The sequence below is a fragment of the Papilio machaon genome, chromosome 3 (assembly GCF_912999745.1).
Source record: "Papilio machaon chromosome 3, ilPapMach1.1, whole genome shotgun sequence".
NCBI classification, from domain to species: Eukaryota; Metazoa; Arthropoda; class Insecta; order Lepidoptera; family Papilionidae; genus Papilio; species Papilio machaon.
The window spans coordinates 8,327,232-8,338,887 of record NC_059988.1 but is presented as its reverse complement, the minus strand read 5'-3'; the positions used below and the strand labels follow the sequence as shown (position 1 = coordinate 8,338,887).

The 11,656-nt window shown below is 32.7% G+C and overlaps 2 protein-coding genes across 3 annotated transcripts; one reads left to right on the top strand and one right to left on the bottom strand.

The window, feature by feature from the left end:
• The first annotated feature begins 1,355 nt into the window (after positions 1–1,355).
• Positions 1,356–3,808, top strand: LOC106719730 (dynein light chain Tctex-type protein 2B). Its single transcript, XM_014514171.2, has 5 exons — positions 1,356–1,426; positions 2,367–2,427; positions 2,831–2,945; positions 3,025–3,174; positions 3,579–3,808. Exons 2-5 carry the CDS (start codon positions 2,409–2,411, stop codon positions 3,742–3,744), a joined length of 450 nt encoding a protein of 149 aa, XP_014369657.1. The 5' UTR covers positions 1,356–1,426; positions 2,367–2,408; the 3' UTR covers positions 3,745–3,808.
• LOC106719729 (SET and MYND domain-containing protein 4) lies at positions 1,981–10,881 on the bottom strand. Of its 2 annotated transcripts, XM_014514170.2 has the most exons (8): positions 10,828–10,881; positions 6,465–6,605; positions 6,181–6,376; positions 5,557–5,916; positions 4,794–5,435; positions 4,427–4,642; positions 4,073–4,196; positions 1,981–2,303 (listed from the first exon to the last, which is right to left on the bottom strand). In XM_014514170.2, the coding sequence occupies exons 2-8, from the start codon at positions 6,487–6,489 to the stop codon at positions 2,112–2,114; spliced, it is 1,755 nt and encodes a 584-aa protein (XP_014369656.2). In that variant the 5' UTR covers positions 6,490–6,605; positions 10,828–10,881; the 3' UTR covers positions 1,981–2,111. The 2 variants fall into 2 exon arrangements, with proteins under 2 accessions (XP_014369656.2, XP_014369655.2); XM_014514169.2 differs by lacking the exon at positions 10,828–10,881 and having other exon boundaries at positions 6,465–6,979.
• Positions 10,882–11,656: the final 775 nt, after the last annotated feature.

Genomic DNA, 11,656 nt, shown 5'->3' with positions numbered 1-11,656 from the left:
CAACAAAGCGCGGCATCTCTTCAGTCTTAGGTCCATTAGACCAGCATTCAAACGATGTCCTGTTTTTCTTCGATATGCACGAAGCCCTAAGTCTTCTTAAAAAGCTACAAAAAACATACCAATATTAAAGTCATATAATTTTAAATTATTCTGTATATCATTACAGTGAACACTATATGTAAAACTACTTAATATTTAACTATTTTGATTGTACTTTCTAAGAAATTAAGTAACCGATTTCGATAAAATTTACATGGGACAAATTAAAAAATATACTCTTTAAAATCAACGGGATAAGAAATTATCAATAAAAAACACAGCATATACCAGAATTAAAAACTACTCATTTTGAAATCTGTTGAAAATAGTATAAAAAATGTGAATTGTTTCATTTATATACATTATACATACTATACTTTATTTCCCCTAAATTCAGGGTAATTTTTACACCAAGATAGTGGTATTATTTTTACGGGTAATAACCAACCAATTTGAAAAGAAGTTTAATATGGCCGCTTGTTTCCCAGATCCACAGTATATTATTTGACACAAATGACATCTGCGTTTGGGCGCATAATGTTCGAAAAATACGATTTTATTTTAGCTGATTTTACACGTATTTTAACATATTAGTTATTACAAAGACTGTAAAGAACAACTATTTTGTATTTTCTTCCTTATTTTGTATGAATACATTTGAATAGGTGCGTAGTTACAGTACTTACGAGTGAAAGGTTATGTTTTCCTCTTTTCGCTCACTACGGCTTTTACATCCAACAATACAGCAGTATACCATGTTTTATAAACTTTACCTAACTAAAACTGAAATATCAAAATATTTTTACACAATTACAGCGACTAAGTACTCACAATTTTCGAAAAATAACACGAATGTCAAACTTTGTCAGGGACAACCTAGGTTGCTTGTTGGGGACAACCGTTGTTCCAAACAAACCCCAAAGCCTGGTACGCAGAAAGGGACAGAAGATAGTTATCCCTGTCTTTGTCACGTCACAGGAATTGGGTATAACTGTATCTCTCTCATTCACGGTATTATTATTACCGTGTCATAGACTTGGTCAAAATAGATGTCGATTGAATGAACTTATGCAGATAATAAACTACAAGTTGTAAACATTATTTTCTAGGTAGTTGCCAAAAAAGGAGTTGTAAAATAATCAATAACATTAAAACAATGGTAGAAGCATATTTTGTAACGTTTAAAATGAAAAAAACTTGATTTTAAAACTCTTGAATCTGGTTATTAACTACTTCAAACATCATCTTTAAACGTCAATTTTGTGGCAACTGAATAGATTTTATTTTATTGAACGTTGATTGCTGATTCTGTGTTGTCAAATCAAATGTCAATGTCATACAAAACACAAATAAATATTGTTTCATGTAGTGTGTTCAAAGGTTTAAAGTAAGTTTTATGTTAAATTTATTATACGTTTGTAACTGATTTGGCTAGCTCCCTCGACCTTTTCATTTCTAAATCCATACTTTTCATTCTACGGTATTAACTTCAGTCACGGGCAGATTTATTATCGCTCTGACTTGTATATTGCTTGTTTGGTCGATATAAATTCGTTAGACCTATAATAACTACAACAAGCGCTTTGTATTGCAGGATTCCTGTGTTTATTTTAATTTTTTATTAATGCAACATGAACCAGGCTTTGTTATTGTTAATTTCAATATATTAAAGTTAGCATCAACATTCAGCTTTTAGCAACTTAAATTTACATCTCTTGCCCTTCATTAAGCCTTTGCTCCTAAGATATTTCCTACCATTGCTTTTATTTTCTTCAAAATTATCCAGCCATGGCTGTTTATACAAGCAGTTGTTCATATAAATTGTTTTGATAGAGGCAATAAAATACAATGTTTTAAAACACATTTTTATTTTAAGATATAAACAGTTAACAATGATCAAAAGTTAAGAGAAAGTACTATTTTATGTTTTTTTAAGGTATTAAAGGAGCATTGAAAAAAATTACGTCAATAAGAGTAGGCCAAAGAAAAGATGGATAGTCTGAGTAAAATATGATGTGAAAAGATAATGGTGAAGAACTAAAAACTAAGAACAGTTAACTGTAACAATAACATTAGACAATACTATAATTTCCCATAGCCAGCATGCTGCGTCTCAGATCTTGTACACAATCGTAATAGGACTTATATGGCGGTGCAAGAGTAGAGTCATATAATTTTAACATATCAATGAATTTCTTTATTGCTTCTCCATATTTGCCTTCTTCCATAGCTCCTCGGCCAAGCTTGTACATCATATCAGTGTCCTGTGAAAAAGAATAACTTTAAAAAACAGAAAATCAACAGATTTTGTGATATTTATTTTTCAGATACATTAATATTTTGCTAGTGTTAAATGACATTAAAGGACAATGGCAGATGATGAAGAAGGTAAGATCTAAGTATTTTAATATAGTACAACCTGGATAAGCAATTATTGTCCAGGCCCTATGGATGACCTCTATTAACTAGAAATATAGGTAAGAGAGAAGTCCTCTATAATTGATAATATGCAGTCCCTTCGACTCTCGCCAGGTTCAATTGTTTTTTTCACTATTTGCTACCACACCATAGATTCACCATGTAATATAGTATATGTTAAAATACACTGATTGCTAGGATGTAAACATATCTCTTCCTCAATTTAAAAATTGAGCAATACTTTAAGGAAGGTTTTACAAGTAGGTTAAATAATAAAAAAAGTGATAATTCACCCGCGCAAGGCTAGAATTGACTCATAGTTAAAAATAATGCTAAAGAGTTTTAAAGTAACATTTTTGTATGTTTTCAATAGTTGAAGAAGGCGAGGGTGTAGAAGCAATTCAAAGTGGAACTGAAGTGAGTCCGGTTGAAACAGAGAAGCCACTAGCACCTGCAAAGTATGAAGTACGTCCAGGACTTGGAGAAAAGTAATATGTTTTTTAATCACATTTTTGGGCATCTAGGGAGGTAGAGAGCGTATTCAGTCTAATTATTTTCGTCTTTTAGATTCCAGGCTCAAAACGTGCGTGATTTGATCAACAGAACTATGAAAGAGCAGTTAATGGGCCGGCAGTACCGCTCTGACCAGGCGCCCAAGTGGGCCAAGAGTATAGCTAATGCAGTACGACAGAGAGTGCAAGATCTTGACATGAAAAGGTGATAATTGATGCCATGTGTGCCATAAATGGCCACAATATCTTTGACATGTCACTGATCACAAATATTAGTATGCACTGCGGAATAAAGTGTGACGTTGGTATTATATGAGAACTGAATGCAAATGATTCTTATGTTACAGTATGTTCTCAATAATCATAAAGTTAAAATTGTTTGATGACACTTTTATGATCCCAACATTTAAAAAAAACATGGCATGTTGACACGTAAAGGTTCGCAATCCCTCAAAATACACGTAAAAAAATTAAACTTTTTTTGGATGAAATTTTAACACAGTTTTTAACGAAATACTAGAAATTTGAATATCACAAAGCTAATTTTGCTCCTGACAAATGCATCTGCTAGGGTTTTTTTTATCTAAATGTTAAATAATTAATTTGTAGGTACAAAATCCTAGTACAATCAACAATAATAGAGATGAAAGGTGCGGGAGTGAAGTGCGGGCAGCGGTGCATCTGGGACCCTGAGACGGATGCCTATGTCGACGACTTGTTTAGAAACGATACAATGTTCTGTTATACTATTGTGTATGGACTATATATGTATTGATATTTAAACAGTTTGGAACTTTATTAGAGTAAAGAAATAAAGTGAACTGAATTAATGTTATTTATAAATTGGAGTGTTTTCATTTTTGCAATATATTCTCAGAGTAAATTGTAGTTATTTGTCAAAAGAACTGGAGTTTTTAGTAACTTGTATTAAACTCTTGGTTTTGATTGTCGGAACAATTTTTTTTTCAGAAATTCAATCTGCAAAAAAACAATGTTTTCGCGAATTTCATGTCATTTCATGATATGTACCACATTCTTTTAAATAAATTTTCTAAAATGTTTATTTTCTCGTCAGTGCTAAATACGATAAATGTACGACTCACCTGTAGGGACTTAAGGCCCTTGAGAATGTTCGTGTACTGGTTGCACAAGCCGCACTTCACCATGAACTCGTTGCAGTCGTACGGGACTGGTACCACGTTGGGGCAAGGGTGGTCCGAATCACACCTAAAATATAACCAATAAAAAATATTTGGATTTTTCCGCGGTCTAATTTAAGTAACCAGGAATAATTGTTTTAATAGAGGGTAATACTGTCGACTTGCTTTTTATATGTTAATACTAATAAACTAATAATATTCTAAATAGTTATCAAACATCAAAAGTTCATGTCCTTCATGGAGTATCAGTAGAAAATAATAGTAATACATCTTCTATTCACTTTTCCAGAAACTTACTTGAACCTCATATAATTTTCTGTCATGTCGTCGTAACGCGGCCAGTTCTGCTGGCACGGTACACAAGTGCAATCGAACCAGTATTGCTCTTTCAGATCCGCCTGTCGCTTCTCCTTAGGTACCGTTGTGAAAATAGGTCCGTAGTTCTCAGCTACTTCCTCGCCTTTCTTAATGTTCTTTACTGTTCGAACAACAATGTACGGTCCGCAAAAATATCTGGTGACAAGTTAATGAAAAAAAGAAAGAAAACTGTCCTATAATTTAATTTTTTTGAATCATAACGGACTAGGACATCGTTCGTCAATTACGCCAATGTTATAGAAGACTCATAGAAGGGCAAGTCATGCAAGTGATTTTTTTTTCTCACCTTACAACACCTGGATCGCAAGAATGGTTGAACAAAGCGAGGGTAGGAAATACTGCACCAGCCAAGAAAACCGATTTTCCAGTATGTTTTATTACATTGTTGCCCACTCTTGGTTTCGGGCATTGAAGTTCGAACACTTCGTGCGCATTGAACTGAAGGACTTGCAGATTTTTTAAAATTAATCCACCAATTAATGCGACATCGTCTTTATATTTTTCGTCAATACCCAAAGTTTTGAGTTCATTTGTATCAATCGGCTTTTCTCTGGGTTTATTATCGAAGTATCCACTCATTTCAAGCAGTTTTAGCAGGAAAGCAGTCATTTGTGTTCTGTGCAAGAAATCTTGCTTAGTTCTTTTGTCTTCGTGGGCTACTAAATGATAAATGTTTTTATAATCACCAGTTTTATAAATTCCACTGGGTTTTTCTTCCAAATTAGAGATTATTTCATTGAAATAATCTTTTTTGTGTTGTGTGATCATTCTTAAAGCAATATGACACGTGATAGAGCAGCCAGATTTCCATAGTAGTGGTAAAATTTGGCATTCATAGCTGTGGTAAGTCTTTTGAGCAGCATCTGAACATTTCTCACTGCAGAAGATTACGTTCGGACATCTTGGACAAGGGATTGGTACAGGGCATCTGTAAAATAAGAAGTTGGATTAAATATCGGGTGCAGGCTGCAAAAGGTTTTTAATAGGGTACCTGATCAGATATAGTTATAGTTTTTCTTTGCATATATGCAAATTACTTTATTACTTACTTTATGAAACAATTTTGACAATGCGTCTTTGAATACTCTCCTAACAATACTCCACTGAATGGTTTCTCGATTAACAACGTTTCTCCAGCCTGTATATCTCTTGCAGCTGTTGCATATCTACCTTTTGCTTCATCGTAATCTATTTGAATGGCGTCAGAAGCGGCTGGGTACTGCGGGTTATTCTTTCCCGGTAGTTTAGGTTTTGGAGGCGTCTTTCTTAATGGTTCCGGATCTTTTGGATTTCCGGCTAATGTGATGCCCTTGTTTAAGATTTCCAACATAAGTTTAGCATCAGTTCGCATTTTTTGTCTTTTCTCTTTGTTAAGATTGTTGGCTTCATCAAGTGCAGTTATTGTATCTCTACAATTAAATATCAATAAAGAAAAAACAAAGAATCGAATAAAAACCGAATGTAACGATATCATGCGAATTTTAACTCCTTTCAATATTGTATCGCAAAAGATCATCTACGAGCCTTTGCTAATAAACATACTTGAGGGTGATATTTTGTATTTTATTTCCATAAAACAAAGCACGATCAATTAACAAGTTTATAATAACAAAACTAAACTACACCAAAGTTTACTCTGCCATACTATATAATAAAGGACAAAAGGTACTTACTGGAAAGCAGTAATAGCTTCTTGATGTCTCTTGACAATTAACAAAGTCCTCGCTCTGCGTTCATAAACCTTATATCTCAGATGGCGAGGATACGCGAGTGAGAGGCAGTGTTTGATGTCAGAAAGTGTATCTTCATATTGTTCTAAATGACTTAATGCCGCAGAGCGGTTTGCGTAAAGAATTGATAGTTCGTCAGCTAAAATAAACGAAATAGTTTAAATAATTAATTATTCTATTAAATTAATAAATAAAACAACAATTTTTTTTTTCAAAAAAATACTCACTGTCTTTTTGAGGCACGAACAACATTGCTTGGCTGTAGAACTCTAAAGCTTTGGCCCAGTCACCTTTTTGTACTGCTTTATTCCCTTCTTCTTTCAGTTGGTGCGCTTTTTCCAGATCTTTTTTCTCGAAAATCTCCCCATCTGTTGAACATTTGGAGATATCACAAGTAAGATCGTAAGATTTTACAGCTGACAGGCTGCATAAATAGGAAACACGTTTTGAATTAGATTCCAAATTGGCGAAATTATTTTTCGAGACATCGTCCAAACTGTGATTTATTTTCTCGTGGAATTTCATGAAAAATCCTTCTTTGTCGGACATGTTTGAATTGTTCACTAATTTTGTGATGGGAAAACTTTGTTTTGACACTGAATTACTTTAAACAATTCTTCTCTGTTCTTTTAAGATGAAAGTAAAGAAAATAACGTGGAAATAAATTTAAGGTTAAGATCAGTAAGATCGAGAAAGCCGGACGCTGTCGCGGAGAATATTCCGTATTTCTATTTTTATAATTGGACCACGATCCGTTCATCGCTTCAGTCGGTTCACCGACTTGTGTTGTCGAATTTCATGTTTCCTATGAAAACATTGCTTTTAAACAAACATTTGTGTCTAAAATGTATTATTAAAAATTGACTGGGTTCACCATTTGATATAAGCGATGCACGCAATAAAAGAGATATTTAAAAACTATTATTCTAGGTTCTAGTATACATTATAACATAGTATACATTTGTTTACTGGAGCAATTTGATAACAATTTGTGTTTGAATTCTAAAATTTGTCATAAGATTAGAATGAAGCGATCTGTTTACAGAACAATTTTTTATTTCCTTGTTAATTTAATTCACATTTACCAATTTTGTTTCATGCATCATATTTTGCAGAGTTTTAAAATATGTGTTTTAAGAGATGGTATATAATATAACTAAAAAATATGAGTTATAAAAAGTATTTTGTGACATAAAAACATTCAATTGTTAACATTTCCTTTCTAACTGATAAAGTTTGAACTTCACTTGAATTTAGCACATGAAGTGGCCAGTGAAAGTTTCTTGAAATGATGCCCCAAGAAATAAACCTAAACTACCAAAAAGTAAGTAATCATGATAACGTTAACCGTGTTACTGGTTGCAACTTGTGCATAATCAAGTCACGCGCATCCCATTGACCGACATTGAAATATTTCTTCGCCATATCTCTCTGAAATTCTTGGCAAAATCATTGACGTACAAAAATTACATTCCTGTTACTATTAACAACTAAAAAATTAAACTAATATAAATGTGCGTATGCCAAAAACATTTTTTAAATGCGTGACAGATTGTTGACGGTTGTAATTTCTACTATAGGGCTCGCGATTTCTTTGGCTTGACATATGTTAGCGAACAAGGTCATTGGTACTTTAGAGACGATAAGACCATATTAATGGTAGACCTAGCCTAGATTATGGGCTGGCGACGCCAATGACTGCAGTCCCAATTTTTTTAATCTTTTTGAACTTTTTGATTAAACTTAAAAGATATGTCGTCAGTACATTAAGACGTAGGACTGGTTTAATGATAAAAATATATAATTATTTATTTACTTGGAAGCGTAATTAAATAATGTCATAATCTTGTGAATGGTTTGTATGTTAATTAATTGTTGTATATGAGAAAGTAAGTGTAATTCGAGCGGCATCTCCCGGCGGCCAGTGAGAGCAACTTGTTCCAGATTTCTACTATGGCTGACCTGCTGATGCTACTTGAGTCGACTGCTAATCGAGGTATGATAGTGTGGTTATGATTGTGAGAATATTATACAGAAGCGCTAATTCATAAACATCATGCTTCTTAACGGTGCGGTGTTTTGTGGCACTATTCCTAATTATTTTATAAAAAAGAACCCAAATAACATTTAAAAGTTTATAACAACTGTCGTATTAATTTTCTTTTTTATGAAGAAAGGAAATTATCCATAGTAATTGAATATACAGGTCAGATACCTATGTAATTCAAGGACAACCAAACATCTTTAGTGTCAATTTTTTGCATAGTTACATAAATTGTAATTGTACGAAAAAAAATCGTATTATTGAGTAAAATGTATTGGGAAATAAAAATTTAGTTTCGAACATATTATGTAGTATAAATAATTTATACAATATAGAGAAAAAATATAAAACTAGCAGTTTCCCTGGAATTCGTCCGCGCAGAATTTTAAAAAATCTGGTGAGTAACAGCAGTCTTCCCAACAGTAAAATAATTTTTTAAGTCGGTACAGTTGTTTCGAAGTTTATTCAATGCAAACGAACAAACAAATAATCAAATCTTTTCTCTTTATATTAGTGATATAAACTAATTTATAATTATGATATTGGTAATATATATTAAGGAATCGTTCTCTAAATCTAATCACTTTTGCTTCTCGCTTGAAATAATAAATAATAATATTGCATAAAAATGTAGTGTTCACTTTTACTTTTATTACTTTGCGTAATTTTATTATTTTAAACAAGTCATATTTTATTTCCGATTTAAAGTTTGTGGTTTTCCTATTCCTCGAAGCTATTGCGAGGAAACCACGGACCGTTGGGCATCGCCTTGGTCAATTTCTCAGTATTCCGTCGGGTACTGTTCAAAACATGTTCGTGTAATTGAATTATTTTTCATTACAGCAGCAGTATGAACTTATTGTAAAATTAAGATGCTTTGTGTTCTTAGTTTTACAGTAAGTTCATGAATCAGTAAGTAAGTAAATAAGGGACGAATCTTTTTAACCTGAACAAGAAAAGGTTCTCAAGACACGTCAATAATCAGTGAACTTAAAACCAAATTTTTATCTCCATTGACAAAGACTGAATCCAAAAGATTCAATTACAAGGTTTATTTTATCTCTATTCTTTAAGTCCCATATTAACCAAGCCATGGATGATGATGATGGTCTTATGCAAAGCAGCTACGCTAAAATGGCGCTAAAATATTGTTTATATAAAATATGTTTTTCATTAAATCTTGGCACCTATATTACGATTAAGACATAAATATTAAATACTACAAGTGTATTTAAAGACACAATAAATGTAAAACACATTTCCTTGTTCCTAAAACTGTTTGAGTAAACACATCCAAAGAAGGTCCAAGAATCCATTAGAGCTCTTTGATAGAATATGATGACTTTAGACGAGTTTTTTTCCATTGTGACATCATTATAATACATTGTTAAGTAACGTGTCCGGCAAGACAATGCTGTGTAGTATTGTTCTTGAGATGTGATCTGAGAAGCGAGGGCCTTCCGCGATTGGCTTATTAATTTCATTAATTATCGGACACTTGTAATTACTAACATTAGTGATAAACGAAAGAGTAACGGCCAAGTCTCGATATTTTGTATTGTTTTAAGCGTAGTTAGCCCTTAGCTGTGACAGCATACATTATCTTTTTGTGTTGTAGAAGTTCTAGGGAATATTTTTATTTGCAAACAGATTTGGTATATTTTAAATATCGCATTGTTAGCAGTAATGTTACTTTATTTGTATTTTGTGTATACATTGAGCGCCGTTTTACCGCTCCATATGGACAGTGCCACGTATGTTGTACTTATGTTAATAGAAATTAATTTAAAAAAAATTCCGTATTAATCACGGTCAGTTAATTCAGGTCGCTAAACGCTTAAATACAATGTTGCTTTTGTATTATGCAATGTGATAATACTTCAGACACATTATATCATCAAACTATTAAAATATTTACATACCTACACGAACCGACGCACCGGTAAATACTTAATTTATAGATAATTGGCAATGTTTTGCAAACAAAGCAACCAAATAAATTGTGGCAATAGAAGCATGGCAAGATGAATCACTCTTTGATTTGCTTTAAATTTATATAAATTGCATTACAACATATGTATATTCAATGATGCGCTTTAAAAGGTGACATTACAGTCATTAATAATTGATGACAACCTTGATAAGAATTATTTACGCTTCGTATAAAAGCTCCGGGACATGGACGTAGGTATATTTGTTACACATCTGATGCGCACACAATCAATTAAATATATCAGATATCTTGCTGGCTCTTAACTTCGCGTGAGTCACTGAGCACACAACAATTTTAGGTGTAGTAGCCGGGCATATTGAGATATGGGGGGAGAATACTGCGCAGATCGCCGATGACCTTGGGCTGCCAAGATATTTGAAAAGATTTATACCTATAGTTAAAGGACAAGTGCGCATGTATACAATTGACTGAAATATTCTGATACTGAAATTACACTAAGGGGCAACTTAAGCCATCACTTAACACATCTTTGTCTTTAGATCGCCCTTATTCCTCCGACTGTATCATTTCAAATTATTATGGTTGTACTTACATGAGCTGATAAAGGCTATCTAGTAGTTTCATCGAGAAGATTACTCCGCAGTTTCTACTTTTATATTACCAGCTATAATAATATTTTAACTCATCAAGTCGTGACTACTGGAATTGATTTTTATCTACGATTTAAACGAGTACATGATCGGACTGGTTAATCATCTGACTTCATTATACTTGGTGTTTACGAACGTAATCTGTATCAGTCATATTTTGTAATACTATGCTCTATGTTGTATATAAATCAAGTCTAAAGCAAAATCACGATATACTTATAAAGTTTAATATGTTAAAGACGAGAATTTATGTAAAAAAACAAGGCTGGAGTCGGCAAGTTTGATATTACATTTTGTTTCAATAAGTTTAGATTATTAGTTCAATTATTTTATTTCATAAAAATTGTTAAAAATTAATTGTCACGTAGTAGAGTGTTTCATGCAAGATGCAATAATTCAATTTAACATTAAGATTTAATTTAATGGTGTAAACAACAATGACATTTATATTTCCTCGTAAACGTATTAATGAGTCTATTATTTGTTAATAAATGTTTGTGGTGAGGAACCGAAGCCACTGACCTTACGCCTACAGGAAGATATGTGTGTGATAAGCACAAGGAAAATGAGTTTTCTTATGAACTTTGTCGGACACCATTAGCTGGCATTAACAACTTCCTATTATAGTTTTGCACAACAAGCAATCCATCCACTTTAACATCGCTCAAGATGACTTAGAAAGAAAACTTCAGCGTAAGGAACATCTTTGTGTCTTTCATGTTTGGAGGTTTATATTATAAAGTGCTAAAAGAGCATGCGGACACCTGAATT